Below are 17,692 nucleotides of genomic sequence, written 5' to 3' on the forward strand. Positions count from 1 at the left end.
CTACACCAACTGCAGGAGGTAATTTTTATGCAGTCCCCTTCCGGTAAATGGTCCACTTGAAAGGGACAGAGACCGGTGTTTGTTGGCGGACCAGGTCCGCTTCTTTAGTCTGAATCAGAATTTGTATGGTCCTCAAACGAGGCAGACTTTCCGAGGAAACAAACTTGGATTCGAATCAAAAAGGCTGATGTGAATGTGCTGTAACACAGTTAGAAAATGTGTGCTGTTCTGCCCTTATTAATATTCCTGTCACCTTTATCTAAGATGGTTTACTTCTCATCGTTCTCTTTAATCCAGCTCAGAACAGCAGCAGGTCTAATTGCAGATGTGTTGAAGAAAAAAGAATTCCGTCAAGAACTGGATGTAATGGAAGTAGAGAAGACAAGTGGGAAAAAAAAACCCCCAAAAAAAATCCCGGAGGGCTTTTGCACACTAAATAAACTGCATGATCAAGATGGATCAAAAGTACCTTTTGATTTGTTATGGCTGGTACAGCAGGAATCTGTCATACAGGATTAAAATTGATCTGATCATTTTTTATTCTTGCTCTAGAATTTAAAAGACTGTTTACAGAAAAAATCTCTTAAGGCTGGAACAAACAGTTTATCTAATGGCTGCAAGTGCACTGAAGCCTGCTGTGTGTTGCCCCGGAGCCAGATATGAGTCATGCGAGGCTCAAAGCACCCCAATACTTTTTATAGCAGCAGGTCAGCGTAATGCAAGCTCTTGCTACGTATACATGGACAAGCTTTCCATCTATCTGATTGAAATCAATCGGATCAGAGATTCCAGTCGACATTTTTACATGGATGCTGGATAAAGTGATACCAATCAGTTGTATTTGCTGCAGTCCAGTTCTATTTAGCTGCCACCATTTGTCCAACTTCCCAGAACCTAACTCCAACATGTAACATCCACGTGGTTCAAGCACATACAAAAAAAACCACCACAGATATAATCAGAATGAGTTTATACATGTTTTTTTTTTCCCCCTGCTGATCTGATCATTAAAATGGTTTAAACCAACGTTCTCAGTCGGATTAAAAGTTATTTCTGATCAATGCTGATCAGATAAGCAGAAGTGTTTACGTGACATCTTTATTCTCACTGAACCTTCAATCGGACTAAAATTGTTCCATGTAAATGCAGCTAATGCCCACGCTTACCATGAGGAGAAACCTGCGCTCAGAGAGCACTGAAATTTAGTGAGAATCCTGTTTGCAGTCTAACAATTACTGAAAATGTAGTGTTTTATTAAAAAGCGGCTCTGCCCAAGTCTCCAAAGACAAAATTTATTTATTTATTTTTTTTTTTAAACTTGGGTTAGGTGGCATTGACCATAATCTTTTCTGTATTTTTATACCAAATGCCAACAAAATACACATCCTAGTATTTCCCTAAAGTAAGAAGTATTTAAACTCATATTATTGCTTGTGCTTCAAGTATAGACATGGCCTTTAATGGCTTTTCTTCCTCAGCTCAATGTAATCTTATTTCAATGCAGCAGGTTCCCAATAAAACACATTAGTTTACATATTTTCATTACTTTGTGACTAGAATTAGCACGGTTACATTCCAGGTTGGACAAAATGACAACCATAGCTCAACTTGGCCATTTAATTGGCCACCATCTTTGTCCCAGTATACATGGAAATTTTAAGATATTCTGCCTCCTTTATCTTATTCTGTCAGAGATAAATTGTTTAGTGCAGCTTAAAACTCTGGTTTTGGTCTAACAGAAATTACTTTTGTACTAGTAAATATGTTTGATTGTTTGAAATTAAGTGGAAAATGTTCTGCATAGCTGAACTCACTATAGCTTTTTTCATGTACACATAAGTGCATCTTTTTCAGGCCATGAAATTCGTTTTGCAAAATGCAACCCAACCCCCGTTACTTGTTTCAAATAAAGCGGATTTTTAAACATTGGGAAAAATGCAACATGTGACCTCAGCTGCAGATCTTAAGCTGGACTCTTCTTCAATCACATTTTGATGCCTTCTTTGAACTTCACAAAATGATGCAATTTATCACTTTAAGACCTCTTGTGCACAAAAATGACACAAAAAACGCAGCATAGACGAGAGGCACCAATGCTGGCGACTGTCTGATCGAGCTCAGTGCTGCCGAAACTTTTCATTCATTTTCCTAACCGCTTGGCTGGTCGTGGGGAAGCTGGAGCCTATCCCAGCAGTCTTTGGGCGAAAGGCGGGGTACACCCTGGACAGCTCACCAGTCCATCGCAGGGCCACACAGAGACAAACAACCACTCACACTCGTTGCCCTAGGGGCAATTTAGAGAAACCAATTTGCCTAACATGCATGTTTTTGGATGGTGGAAGGAAGCCGGAGTACCCGGAGAGAACCAACACAAACACCACACAGAAACTCCACCCCAGCCAAGGACAGAACCAGCCACCTTCTTGCTGTGAGGCCACAGTGCTAATGGCTATGGCACCATGCAGCCCTGCTGAAACATTATCATGTATTTTGTTTTTTCAGTAATGTCATACAGAGCTGGTCTCACTTTAGTGATGTTCAGAAATTTAATTTTTTTCACTAAACATGGCCACGTTGCTGAGAAAGTGAAGCTTATTGTGCTGTGTACAGTTTCATGTACTCCTTCATCTCTTCAACTATTCGCCGTCATCTGCTACCCTCATCATGACCTCTGTTCAGTTCTCATCTCATCTCTCTGATCCTGTTTATGAAAATGACTCATTCACATTCATTAAAATTACATTAAACATTGCATTTTTTGGTGTGATGATTAGATCACAAGTTGATTATGTTTATCTTTCATGTACACAGCCTTGTAATTAGTTTGATGACTTCCTCTCTGTTACTTTGCAGTAATTCCAATAAATGTGACTCTGCTCTGTTTCACTGAACCGTGTTTAGTTTATTGAATTATTTTATGTTTACATTTCTATCCATCAATCTGACAGCTGAAAAAAAAATTATTTTAAAAACCTAGATTTATTGCTGTGTCAACAGACTTGAAGAAGCACAAATTGCTGTAACTAGCTAAGAAACTTGTTCTTCACCAACCTAAACAACATCTTTCATGTCTCATCTGCAGAGACCAATCAGAAAGATTGTCCTGCAACCTTTTCACCCAAATACCATTGTATTCACTACTCAGCTGAGCAACCACTCCCACCACCACCGACCATGGACAGTGCAGTAAGAAGTGTGCCAAAAGATGACCAAAAAAAAAAAAAAAAACCCAACTAATCCTGTTTGCTATGAGGCAGCAGTTCTGAAAGCCCAGGCCTGGTGATGCTTTCAAGTCCACCTACAGTAGGTCAAACTGGTCTAAACATTGTCAAGACAGTCAGCAACAGCTCACAGCCTGGTATAGTAACCATAAGCTGCTCTGCAAGTCAGACGGGCTGATTTAGAGCATTTCTGTTCATTTTTCAACCCTGCTGCCTGCTTCAGCCAACATAACACCATGAACTTCATTGTTCATTTCTGCTACATGTGTGTATCAGTATCTCCAACATTATAAACTCTGTATTTATAGAATTGTAGGAGTTTGTCATTTTTCCATCCTGCACCAAATTTCAAGCCTTGTTTTTGTTTACCCATGTAACGCCCAACAGAAACCTAAACGCAGCAACGCTATAGGTCTATCTTTGCATGGCTTAAATGACCTCACATTTCTGTGTTTTATACATACAATAAAAAGCATGAAATGCATCAATACATTAAAGCAACTTGAGGTGCTTTTTCATTTGGATCACTCGTACAGGTAATCGACTTTAATAATCACACTCCTCCTATTTTGTCTGCAGCACACACATACATTTACCATGCAGGCCTGCAGAACTTCACTGTTTTATTCAAGAAGTAAAAGATCTCTACAGAAAAAGTAAGTCTGCATATTAACATCATCCAGAAATTGGAATGGAGAGCTCAGCGAGCTTAAAACATAGTTAACGCACAGCTGATTGAAATTAAATAACTTTGAACATACTCAGATTTCTTCATCTCCCTCTGAACGACAGACTTTTTGGGGTTAATTCCTCCGAGCTGCTACAAGCTTTAAAGTCAAACGCGAGACCAAAAGTAGGAGCGAAGCCTGAGGGGAAGCTACAATTTGTATTCAACTGCGACTCCAACATAGCATAATCTACAGCTCTCCGGTGGGGTCTTAACATGGGGCCAATTTCACATCTTGTTTAATGGCCGGTGTGGAGTGTTCAGACTACCTGCCAGCTGGTCAGCTGGATAACCCCGATGATATGACAACTGCCTGACAGGCTCGTTTTCAGCAACCAGTCATGGACTGACAACCTCTTCCGGCTGTCACCCCATCCTGTCTGCCCTCCATCTGTCATTTCTCATCCTGCCCTCAAGTCCACATTCCCCTCCACTCATGCCTTTATCTACTCCTCCACTGGCCTGTGCCCTGCAACCGTGTAAAGAAACTGTGGGCTGTTTCTGTCCTTGCCAGGCTGTCAGCCGTTCTCGTGACCGGAAACAAAGCTGCGGCCTCAGATCATCATGATCTGTAATGTCACACCAGGTGAGCTTGCCAGTGGCAGCGCTGGGGCTGTAAAGTTGTCCTCTCTCAGTGGGCTCTTACAACGAGCACAAACAGCTGAATGTGGGGCTTATCTGCACCACAAAAACAAGCAATAGGATTGAGCCACAATAGAAAGATGCTCACCAGTGAATACACAAAAAGTAGGTTATTTTGCTGTGAACCAACTGCATCACTGCAGAAACATCTTTTATCATTTATTTGAATCTCAGAAATCTATTTTTTTTAAAAAAAGGATGATAATCATGATTATTACTTGCCGTTGCAGACACTTTTCAGACCACATCTCTGTCAGTATTAATGTAAACCAACAGCAATGAAAAGTTCCTCTTAGGGTGAGAAAACTGAATGACACGGTGGCCTTAAAAATCTGGCAACAATCCTTTTAAGCAGGACTGCAGCTTACGAGAGGCATTCACTATCAACTCACAGGAAATTACTCTTACACCTCTAAGCCATAGTCAGATTATTCCCGTTAAACTATTCCAGCTCTGGGCCAGAGACCGGGGTCATGCAAGTCAACAAAATAAAAGCAGACAAGCAGCCAATCGACATGACAAAACACACAGTTAAGCAAGAAAAACTGCATGCAAAAGCAACTCAAGCTGATCATTTGCCAAAAAGTCACTAAAGTCTAGCCACAACTGCTCAAAGACAAGTTTTACTGGAAGCTTTCTTCAGTCGTGTTAGGACAGTTATCTACCTGGCCTCACCGCTAATGCCGAACGAGGAATTTCAAAAGGAGTTTCTGCAAAATATTAAAGAGGATCAAACTAAAAAGGAGAGAAATTACTCAAGAAGAAGCTGAGTAGAGTCATTTCAACTCCTCAGTAATTCTTTAGAGATGCTTTAAGAAGCTGATCTTATTAAATGGGCTCTGCTGTAAGTAGTCTATCAGCTTCAGAAGACATTCAATTTAACCTGAGGCAGAGGCTGACAAAATAATAAATCAACCCTTTCCTCTTTGCATAAAACCATAAAGCAGGGATATTACACATCAACATTCACGCACAAACTAACTGATGAAGCAGTTTTTGGAACAATGAAATCTATTTGGCCTCGCCACCAAAAGTCTCCTTTAGTTTAAATGCCTGTGGGCATTAATTTCTTTTCTCCTCTCTCTGCCTCCTGCCGTCCCATCCCTCTTTCTCTCACTGCTCCTTTCTTTCTTCTCCTCTCTGTATGCAGGTGCACTCTCCCACAGAGCTGCACGCTGACTTCTGTCAGTTAAAAAGGACAGATGCATAAGCACAGATTCTCCCTACTACAGGAAAGCAGCAAGACAGAGCCAATTCTTGCAGATTGTCTGATCAACAGTAGCAGAAAAGTTGAGATGAGCCCAAGTTTAACATCATCTTTACCTGTTGCTCTCTTAACTATTTAGTCTTTCACAAGGACTCAAAACACCAAAACCCCAATTTTCCAAACTGTGAACACACTAATAAACTGTGCAGACGAGCGTCCACCACTCGTCTGTGGCAAAACAAGAAAGTGTGTTCTCTCTCACAGGCATCAAAAATGAGAGCCTTCAATTACAGCTTCGCATTTGATGAGCGTGCACGTTGCTGCTGGGGTGATTCTCCCCCTCCCAGGGTGCACTGGCTCCGCAGGCTGGATGGTCACAGAACAACAGTCATGTCAAAATGCCCGTGACAACACGGAGAGAACAGCTTGACAAAAGCTGCATCAACCACACATTTATTTTTCCTTCTCTGCCTGACGACACACCGATGTCAAATGTTTCCCGTAGCATTTCCTCTAGCTGGGAGCACAGGGGATAAATTTAGTTCTGCTATCTAGGTTTATTTCTGGGCCAAGATCTGCTCCAGTGGTGGATACAGTACGAGACACACAGACAAGTAGCCCTGAGAGAAACTGTAAGAACTGGAGTGGATTTATTAACAATAGCACAGTTCCATAAAGTAAAGAAAAAAAACGGAAGAAACAATAATATTAAAACAAAATGTATATTTAGAAATGACCTGAAATCTGTTGACACACAAGCACATTAAACAATGAGGGCCTGAGCATTGGCAGGAGCAGCTGTCAGAACATCAGAGAGGAGGTGGTTCACAGCTAAAATCCAGCTGTTTGTAGAGAGCTGTCTAACCAGGAAGGAAAAGGGTTCAGAGGCGTCTTTTCGAGCAGGGAAGACATAGAATAAAACCGCTCAATCTGTCTCACAGCAGGAAGGAAGACACCAGTGAGCCACGCAGAAAGGACTGGAATGACCCTTCTAGCGTGACACAAAGCCAAATACAGGCAGAGGAGTTGTACTCCGATCAGCAGCTGTAAACCCGGCTTTGCATTGGTTTGAAACCGCAACCCGCACACATTGGACATCCAATCCGACAAACAACACAGACGAGATTTCCAGAAACTGGAGTCAATCATAATGCTTGCTTTGCATTTCCTGAACTGACATGACTCGAGGTTTGACAGAAGTTTGTAAGAAACACCTCAGATATCAAAACAAAAAGGGAAAAAGTTCAATTTCATTTCTGCCCAACGCTTCGTTTCTGGTAAAGTCAGACTGCGAATTTACGGGCTGTCAAACGTTGCTAAAAACCTACAGCAGCTTCCATCAACCCTACCCTGCTCATTCGCTGCTGCTGCTGCAGGAGGTTCTTAAGGGGATCCAAGGAAAAAATGGCCGTCAAAAGTCATACAGAAGAGAATACAGCGTATTCTGACATGAACAAACAATAAAACTTAAGATATTTATGGCTGTTTGAGCAGCCACAGATATGACATACGATACCAAAGAGGAGCTGCCTTTAATTAAATCCTAGTTTTTCCATTCATCCGTTTTTCTGTACAGCTTATTCCAGTTCGGGTCATGAGGAAGCTGAAATTAGCAAGCAGGAGGCAGAGACACCCTGGACTGGTCCACCAGTCCTACAGCAGGGCCAACACAGAAAGACAAATAAGCTCTCTCACGCTTAAACTCACTGCTAAAGCAAATTTACACCAACCAATTAACCCAACATGTGTGCTTCTGTACTGTGTGAGAAAGACAGAGTACCCTGGGAGAGAACACACACACACAGAGAACATGCAAACTGTGCAGCGTTCCAAATCCATCTGCAGCCGAGGATCGAACCTGTGACCTTCTTGCTATGAGGCAGCAGTGCTAATCACCACGCCGCAGTGTGTAAATCCAAGTTCTACAGGATAATTCTCATGAAGCAGATTAAATATGAACTCCCCCCCCCCAGTTTAACATGTTGAGTTTCATTCAGCTCAGTGAAGTTTGGACTTTTCAGCTGTTTTATCAAACTAATACTTTTTTCCTACACTAGTCAAGCTTGAAATAAAGAAATGTTTCCCTAAACCATATTCTGGTCCACAATCATTTAAACAACAATCAACACATAGGTAATGATTAAAGTTAAATGCACTGAAATGTGGTGCCAAGAAAACGCTGTGAAAAGTGAGGTGCACCCAAATGGAAACATTTGGTGCATCAGTGCTGAAACCAATGCAAGGAGTTAAAATGTTAGTCACAGAGAGACGTTCTGGTTGTTGTTACATTAAAATACTCCCCCCTTCATTACTGCTGCACCTATGAAGCATCACTGGATAAGAAAATTTAATGAACTCATGTGTTACTCTCAAAATTTTGTGCCTACTAATTTTTTTCTTGACAATTCTAAACAGCAACATCTCCTGGTGGTAGAGCTGATGGTAGCACATCTATTCAGCCCTATTCTGGCCAACGTTGGCAAATGACCCACACACTTGTTACATCAGCCTTTCTCTGTACCCAAAGATGCACCAGATCGATACATAATCGTGTGTGGAAGCAAGCTCTGAGGAGTTATGCTGTTGCCACCTGACCAATTTTGTTGCAACACAAGTATTTGCAGAATATTTAATGCGTTTGCTCAGAAAAACAAATAAATACATGAATAGATAAATAATAGACCACCTTAAAGTGGCCCCTTGTCTCTACAGGCAGAAAGAAGAGCATGCTCGGCTGTGGGCGCACTCCAAATACGTGGGCTGCCAGTTTTACTGAGCAGAAGTTGCAACGAACTTAACTGACTGAAGAGTCTTTAATGAGCACAGCAGCCTGGAAGCTGACAGGAAATAAGAGGCCAATCTGTTGCTTTTCCCCAAACTGAATGTCTGAATTATTCCCTTAAATATCGGGCCATTAACACTGATTAATACGAAAAAAATACAGTTTTTCCCCCCACATCTGTACCTTAATGTTTCTGATAAGCCTCCCCTGCTAGGCGACTGCCTTGGCTCTACTTTGGTCCCATGAGTCAGTACCGGAGCTAAAAACCAGGACATCCGCCTCCTTGGTTCACCTTGCACCTCTGAGACAACAATGTCGAAGACGTAAGAAATACTCTACGCATTCAGCACATCATTTCAACACAAAAGTAATCTCTCCATCTCCAGAAATCTCACTTTAACACCTTCCAAAGATTCAAATCGAGACATACATGCACACCGCACCTCATCTGATCCTGGTAAAGCAGCAAAATACAAATAGGGATGCAAACACGGGTCTCTTTCAAAGCAGGCAAGAAGGTGGAATCAAACATCGAAATCTGTTATTTGTATGCCTTTCATTGCACCAGCCGATGGCTTCCCCGGGCCTCATGCTTCTTCGCTCCACATGCTCCAGGGACCCTGGATCAGATCTTTAGCCCTCCACTTCACACATGCAGCTCACCTCAGATTGACTAACCTCTGCCAGGCCTGACACTGGTCTGCGAGGAAGGTCTGCCTGGGAAACGGTTAACCACGAGAGGCTTGACATGAAATCTTTGGACAGAAGAGAAAGCTGCAAGTAGTTTTGCGAGGGATAGTGACAAACGGGCAAGTGTTTATTTTCTTGTGCTGTGGTGTGACCCCAAGCGAGAGGGTCGAGTGTGCAAGGTTGGAAGTCGAACTACTCTGCATGTACTGATTGATGATCTGTACACACTACAGTCGTTTGTACCGCAGTTAACTGGACGCCACATCAAGGCAGAATATTTAAAAGCTGTTACCCACCCAGCGGTTTAAGCAGGGATCACAGCTCCAGCCAAGAGTCTGGTAGGAAGATCAATCACAGCTTGTTCTCCGTTTTTCCACCCAACAGGGCCGAAAGAACCTAATCTGCTTTAAGATAAAAGCAGTGATGATATTTTGTGTGAGAGAAACATAGAAGAGGGAAAAAACTGCAGGGGTGTGTATGTATGAGACAGAAAGCACACACAGGAGCTGCTACCCACACTAATTGTGCTGGCTTCTGAATAAAGGCTGAGGTGCTACTTCTCCTTTGGAGAGGTTTTTTTTTTTTTCCTTTTCATAGCACTTAGCAACTTTCAGCAGCAAAGACGATTTCATTAAAACGGTAACACCACATCTTCCATAAGATATTAACGGATATCACAGTGTATGAAAGTGTGTAGGATTGTATGTGTGAAACTGCTGATTTTTGAGTGTTAAATTGCAATTCTTAACACTCAAAAGCAGGCGAATATCAATGATTTTCTTTTTGTTTCTTGAAAAGCAGGTCACTGCTTGTGAATAAAACAAAAATTGCAGTTGCCAGTTTGGAGGTTTCCAACTGGGATGATATGCTTTTCTCATGGTTCAATTTTTAATGATTTTGTTTTTGGTGCTGATTTGATTTACATTGCGATTCCTCAGTATTGCCAATTTTGCATTTTAAACATCAGACCATGTGAGAAAGTTGCATGATGGCCAAGTTTACAGACTATATCACGAACCAAATTTCCCGAATTAAAAAAAAAAAAAAAGAATCAACTGTGTGTCAATTTTTAAGATTTATTCAGCAGCAATATTACTGAACAAGCCGTTTTAGCTTATACTCTTGTTTCAAAAGCTTGGACTGCATATAAAAGAGCTGCTTTCAGTGCCTGTTGTCTTGCTGCTGCCGTACGTTTGGCTGTTAGCTTTGCATTCACCTCAGTATGGTGTCTCGCTAGCTGGGCAGTAACGTTAGCCGTGTTACGTGCATTACAGAGTTTACAAATAGCTTTCGACTTGTCCGGCTCTGCTTTTCCCTTAATGTGTCCACACCTTTGGACTTAAAACATGATGGTGGAGAGTTTGTCTCAGCATATTTTTGCAGGTTGTCCGCAATTCTCCGTGTTTTCCAAAACAAACATAACGTAACAATACTAGACAGTCGAAGTGAAACATTTCGCCCTCTGCTGGAAAAAAACGGTAACTTCTCTGCATCTGCCATCTAAACATATAAACATCTAAAATTGGGGGAAAAAATGAATTTTTGTCAACAAAAAATTATTTATTTAGAAATTGTAAAACCAAAAAATGCTGATTCTTATGTGAAACAATTTTTTTCTCCCACCCCTACTAGACTGCGTTCTAAAATGCAGCGGATTTAAAATTACTTATGACTTATTAGAAAGAAAATGAATAATAATACTCTAAAAACTGGAAAACAAAGAGAAGAGGTTGCAGAGAAGCAGGATGAGCTGAAACAAAGAGGCTAAATAATACAATATGTTTGAAAACCTTGTTCGGCACTTTTCCAATAGCTCTTCGGCTTAAAGGGCTTTTCATAACGCTGCTGTATAGCGAGGTCGGTCCAGATGGTAAATACTACAGCAGCAGATGGTGCAAGAAGCACAGTTCCACTTGCCTTTACTTTGACCTTCATATTGTGACCTTTCCGACTGCAGAGACTACCCCCACATTTCTAACTTGGCAGCCTTACACAAAACAAGTCCTGCATTACAAATATATCATAAACTTTAACCCTCCTGACCAGCATCAGTGACTAGAACTCCAGTCTGGACTATCTCTGGCCACCTTCGGGCAAAACTCTGAAAATCTGTGAGAGCTGCAGCCCACAAATCTGAAAGCCATTCAACACCAGAGATGACATGCGGATCGCAAGCCGACTGATTGGACAACAAGGAGGGGATGTTTGTAAACTGTTTGTATTGGCTGCAAGGCCTCTACAAGTCATGTGTGGACATGTGTCCCTGCTTTGCATGGAGATCGCATACATTAATTCAACAAGACAGGGCTGTGAGTCCAGCAATTTCCGGCTCGTTCATTCCAGATTTTAAAGCAGGCTTCATGTGTAGCATCCAGGCACAAACGCTGCAGAGAAAAGCGCCACATGGCTAATTAATCTTTCATTAAATAGGCACTTTAGTAAAGGTGCAGTTAAAAACCCACACAAATATGCTCCTGATAAATGTGTTTTCACTCAGCTTGGCTAACGCATCCGTCTGCCTCTCTGACCGTGGCCGTAATGTAACCTTCCTCTTTAGACGCGACCCTGCCACTGCACAATATTTCTGAGAACAAGTCGCATGAAGCTGCTTGTGTAATTCTCAACACTTTAGCTTAAAAACTGCAGATTATTTTCTCCTTCCTTTAGTTGCTTCCTTCAGGTTTTTTTTTTTACCTTTGTATTCTTCAGTTCATTTCCAGTTTCGGTTTTTAAATATGATGATGACGCCACATTCTTATATCTGCAGTTCTGCCAAAAGCTGTTCTACAATGAAGTCAAAGATTGTTCATTTTAAAAGCGTTCTACAAGGTGATGGAGATTCTAACAATCGCCGTTCCAGCTTTAAGCCATCATCATTAGATCCACTCTTAAAAATACGGTCAATCTCCTGCTCAGGTGCTTTTGACAGCTCGCTGGCATTGTTGTAAATGGAAAGCTGGTCCACAGTCACATGGCACCGCTCCACTGTCATCAGCTTTTTTTTTACCACACGCATCACAGTTCTGTTGTGTTCTGAGCCATATTTTCATTTGGAGGAAAAAGTCAAATTATTAACCTCATTCCAAACAGATAGTCATCAGTCTGCAATGTTTACATGACGGGATGCTCCGATCATATTGCTGTTGACACATCACACCGCAAAGCCTGAAGATCGCACTGCAGCGTCGGTATCATCCAGAGGATCGCCTCATGAAGTAGAAACCAAAACTCAAGTTTCTTCTTCCCTTTAGAAGTGCCTCACATTGTAAAGGCAAGAATATGTCAAAAGACAGTATTCAAATTCGAAGCGAATCATCACACGGGTGAACTGGCACAAGTTTTAAGCTAGATGCCCTTCCTGACGCAACACTCTGCATTTATCTGGGCTTGAGGGCCCTCAGAGAACAATCACGGTGCTGCAGTGTAGGGGAGCAGGACTCGGACCGCAGACCGTCAGATCACAAGACAAGCGCCTCCACCACCTGAGCCACTGCCCTGCTAATAAATCAGTGGTATGATGTCACAATTATAATTAAAGTGCACCAAGTCTAATATTTAAACATTTACTTTTTTTGCTTCAAATTCTACTTTATTTGGGTCAAAGTAAATCATAAAATGTCAATGTTTTACTCAAAGTGAGGTCTTTATGAGGTTAATATGAGAACACACACCATGGTTAAGCCGAGAAACTGCACAATACTCTGACAGAAAAGGTCTACTGAATAACTGCTTGAGACAAATGCGAATTATTCTGCCCTCAGTAGAATTCGCTTGTAAGTCAGGACACAGCTGAGAACTTTAGAAATGAACCTTTGCCAAAAAGAAAAGAAAAAAAATGAAGGCAGGAAGCTAAAGGGGAAAAAACTAACAAAAATAATAATTAAAAAAAAAAAAAAACTACTAAAAATCAGCACAGCCAGAAAATAGACGGAACATATCAGGTGCTTTTCCACTAAATCTGCACAGCTTGTGGTGTTTGCATATTGCAGAACACGTCTGACATTTCAGTGCTTGTAAATCCAATCATGATCCTACAAATTGCCTGCTTGTTTAATATAATGGTTAGCTACAAATAATTTGAAGCTCAGTGCAGAGAGAAGCAGCATCCGAGCTGCTCACAACAACAGCACCAATCAAGTGTATCTGAGAACGATGGCACCTTCCAATCAGCAAAAGGGTGCGTGCATTTGCAGAAAACACTTTTTCTCCCTTCCCCGTCGAGAATGGGAGGAAACTATCCACCAGTCTTAACTGCTCTTCAAATATTAAGTGGTGATATTTAAAAAATGATAAGGACGCATGAGGTGAAGAGATGACACTAAGCGGGTTGTTATTTGTGTCAGATGCAGACACGTGTCCACAGCAAATCTCGTTTTTCTCTTAAAAAAAAAAAAAAACTGTTTTGCTTGTTTTAGTTAAAAACCGACGATTCCATTGAAGTTAGCTTTGTTTTGGGGTTTCAAGAGAAAAAAGAACACATGCAGGCTTCTCATTACTGCAAGGGTTTTTGAGTATCAAAGGCCTCTTTTAGTCTCTTCTTTTCTGTGACATATTGCCAAAGAGCAACACACTTCTTGGCTCAGTAACTGAAAACTGGAGCAACTTCCCAGCCTTAAAGAAGCAAGACGGCTCCAAAAAATGACTGTAAAGTTCAGAAATATGTCCCACATAACATTTATTGATTAGTAAAAGGGTGCTTCTAATGACGAAATACAACCTCTGACCACCCCATCAATAGTGCAAAGGTCAGTACTGCAAATTCAGTGTCCAAAACGGATCAACCTCACATGAACCCTGCAGGACCTCTCACAGTCTTAAGTCATGACCCTCAGCTATAAAATGCAATTAAATTATCAGCATAATTGAGGAGGTACGTGTCACCCTGAACTAGATGAAGCACCTGTCCTTGAACATTAATAAATGAATGGATCAGTCATGTTGCCTGCCTGGCTGAATGCCACATAGTAAAGAGAAGAGTGAGGCAATGGCAGTGAAAGCAGGCGGCCACTTGACAGCCCATGTGACTTTTACAAAGCGGAATAATCCTGCATTGTGATAGCAAGACTCACCAAACCGGATCAGCTGGCTACTATGTTTACAGCAGTGTGTGTGTGTGTGTGTGTGTGTGTGTGTGTGTGTGTGTGTGTGTGCGGATCAGCACCGGCTGGAACTTGCAACAAAAGCTCTGGTGGTCCAGCAGGCCTTTGTTTCATCAGGAAATTATAAGCAAGTTGGGCTAAACTCAGAACAAGATCATCTATTCCTGCAAAGAAGCCAACTCCATCAATCATATCGACCACCTACCCTCATACATTTCAGTTAGTTAGAATTATACAGCTGAGCCAGTCTTGTGTTTCTCATCAGTCTAAACAAAGTTGAACATGCAGCTCAAGACTTCACATAACTCACTGCAGATATTGACTTCTTTGAGCTGAAGTCTGGGAACAAACCAGACCAGTAAAGTCTCTGACATCAGGTCCCACACCCGGTCTGCACATCATCCTGCTGAGTCCATATTCAAAGTGTTTCCTAAGAAAACCTTTCCATTCATCACTGACAAGACAACCGTCCATGCACAGTGTGCAGAAAAGGGAAGTGCTTGGTAACATTAACTAACATCACAGTAAAGTTTATTTAACTGTTAATAGGCTGACTTTTAAAGATTAAATCACATGCAACATTTTTTATACACCTTTAACTCCCACCTTTAAACGTTTGTGTGCCGTTTGGATGGCATTACCAGCATGTTTTCGTTGCGGATCATGCTGACCTAGCTAGCTTACCATGGATCAAACTCGTGGATGATGCTCTCGAACCGGATCACTGCGAAAAGTCTGGAGCTGAATCCCGCCAGGCAGGCCAGAAAAAGAATGCTAAACGAGAGCAAAGACTGCCATCCAGCTGGTTGTGTCAGTCCGCCAGACAGGCCTCCTTTGCCCCCTCCTCCACCTGCGGCGCCGGGTCGGCTGTTCCCGTGTACCGACCCCCCGGAATTGGTGGACGCTTTGTGCTTGCCGTCGCTGGCTGCATGGTGCTCCGCCATTTCTGCGTGCGGTGTCGGTTGGATTTGTTAGAGCGTCCCTCCTGCCACGCTCCCCCGTGTCTCCCTCCGTTCCCCTACTGTCGTAAACTCCTTTTTGGTTGTTCCCGCGTAGGTTTCTTATCTCAGGAGCCTCCCGGATGTGTGTTTTTTATGGATTTTAAGTCAGTGCCGCTGCTGTTACATCCCTCATTTGCCACATAGCAAGACTGCAACAGTCAATCCGCTTCACGATTGAACGCCGGTGGAAAGGGGCGGGGACTATGAAATGGGCAGGGCGTTTAAGAACTCTCGCAGCCTCTCACAATTCGACAGGTACGAGAAAGCGGGGCTTTACTTGTCCGAACCAATCAGAGAGCAGTCTGTCTTAGATTGACAAACAAGCCCACAAATAGAGACACACTAAGTTTTTTTGTTGCAACTGATTGAAAATACGAACATGGACACTAATCATTTTCTTACTACATATGTAACTCAGTATAAATAAGACCCTTCGATCAAAGTTAGTTTTGTATGTTTAAATAAATAATTTTGTACGGTGCATAAAAAACTCATAAGTCTTGCTGGAGACACGGTCAAAAGCTATAGGCAGATGTGTGAAGATAAATGTTCTCTCAATGTAATATGCTGTTGCCCTTGGATGGTCTGGACTGAGTGTTGGAAACGTAATAAAGACTGATGTGTCTCATCATTACCATGTCCCCCAGCAAAGACAAGAATCCACCATTCATAAGTCTTTGTAAGCCTTTGTAAGCTTTTCAAATAAGTGCCCATTTTTTTTTCTATTGATTTTAAAAATTAATTTTTTACTAGCACAGTTTCACCCAGCCATGAGATAGAAGTATTATTGATTTGTCCGAAGTGGGATTCAGTTTCAAAGGGGAAAGGAGCAATAAGTTTGACATTCCTCTTCAGTGTAACGTGTTAGTAACAGCTTTGTTCTAAAGTCAATGTGGGCCTGTAAAAAATATTTCACTCACCTTCTGCAATATATGTTGCAAATATAACCTTCTTTCCAACACAGTTTTTATACATTGTCCAAAGTGTCCCTCTTTTGTGGGAAATGTGGAAGTAATGCTACTTTACAACATTTTAATGTTGCCTAGAATACTTGGCTTCATCTTATTTGCATGAGAATAAAGGCTTCTAAACAAACACCACTGTGATTTAAACACAGTTTCCAAAACATTATGAGAAATTCATAGTCAGTTCAACATTTGTGCATTGCACTTGACTTTAGCTCCTTATTTGGTTAATTTATGGTAATAAGTATATAAGCATTTGCTTGAATTTGGAGCTTTACGCTTTTTTTCTTTTGGTTTACAGAATAACAAGCTGTTTATTTAAAACTGTCTCTGCCACATTTATTTTATGCTAATCCTAATTAAACATCTTTACGCTGCTTTGTCATCCGCAAGATCATGATTTTAAAAAGTCCACATGAGATTTTCCCCATGCTGATGGTAGTTTGAGCCAGTTTACCAAGCCTGTGAATAAGACTGTCTTCTGGAGGAGAGAGGAGTAAGATGAAAATATAGATTTGGAAAGATGGGGAGATGGAAATCCGATAATAAATGGGAGAATAAAGATGATTATGAAAACTGATGGGGTCATCGTGGACAGTTGATGGTGCTCCAGAGGTAGATGTGCTTTTTAAGTTCATGGAGAGATCGCTGAGACGGAAGCTTCGTAAAGCCTCTCATCCAAATGCTGCAGCTGTAAATCCAAGAAAGTCAGCCAAGTGTGATGGATTGTGTTGTACAAATACATGCCCCACACACATTAACACATGCACATTAATGAATCCATCTCCATTGGGGGACGCAACAATATGCTCATGCACAGTGACCCAGCATCTAAATCATACATTAGTGGCTCAATGAGCACTGTACCGCTTCACCTTTTCTATTCTGCCTCCAAATTCAGCATAAATGATCTTTGAAGCGAATAGAAATGCAGGCTGTGAAGATTGCTTCAGTGGTATCTATTGTCCAAAGGCCAGAGCCAGATGAAAGCTGGCCAAAAAGTGTGCTGTTGCCAGGCAGGGAAGCTTTGCTTTCCTCGCTCTCTAGAGGCATACTTGAATGTTTGTGTTTGCTCTGACTTATCTGTTTTAACTAAGAACATAAGAGTCTTGCAGGGCATTTGCTTTGCTTGGCATCTTTAAACATCTCCACTTTTTCTTTTTAATCTAGCCGAAAGGCATTTGTGCGAAAAAGCTTAAAATGCCTTGCCTGCACCTTTCTCCCCCATCACTCTGCTGGCTTTGACTGCATGTGTAAGTTACAAAGCAGCTGAGGGAGTTGTCAAAGCAGATTAAAACGATTAAAATCATTACGCCCATTCTAGGTAAGTTTATTTTATGCCTATGCTCATGTAATGG

The 17,692-nt window shown here is 41.6% G+C and overlaps 1 protein-coding gene across 1 annotated transcript in view; it reads right to left on the minus strand.

Moving 5' to 3' along the window:
• The window catches only part of LOC306769731 (dolichyl-diphosphooligosaccharide--protein glycosyltransferase subunit STT3B), a 100,728-nt gene extending 85,357 nt beyond the window's left edge, over positions 1–15,371 (minus strand). The window contains exon 1 of the mRNA XM_079258426.1: positions 15,053–15,371. Coding sequence (XP_079114552.1) covers positions 15,053–15,312 — 260 coding nt within the window. The 5' untranslated portion in view covers positions 15,313–15,371. The remainder of the gene's footprint in view (positions 1–15,052) is intronic.
• Positions 15,372–17,692: the final 2,321 nt, after the last annotated feature.

The sequence above is a fragment of the Telmatherina bonti genome, assembly GCF_933228915.1.
Source record: "Telmatherina bonti genome assembly, chromosome: 19".
Lineage (NCBI taxonomy): Eukaryota > Metazoa > Chordata > Actinopteri > Atheriniformes > Telmatherinidae > Telmatherina > Telmatherina bonti.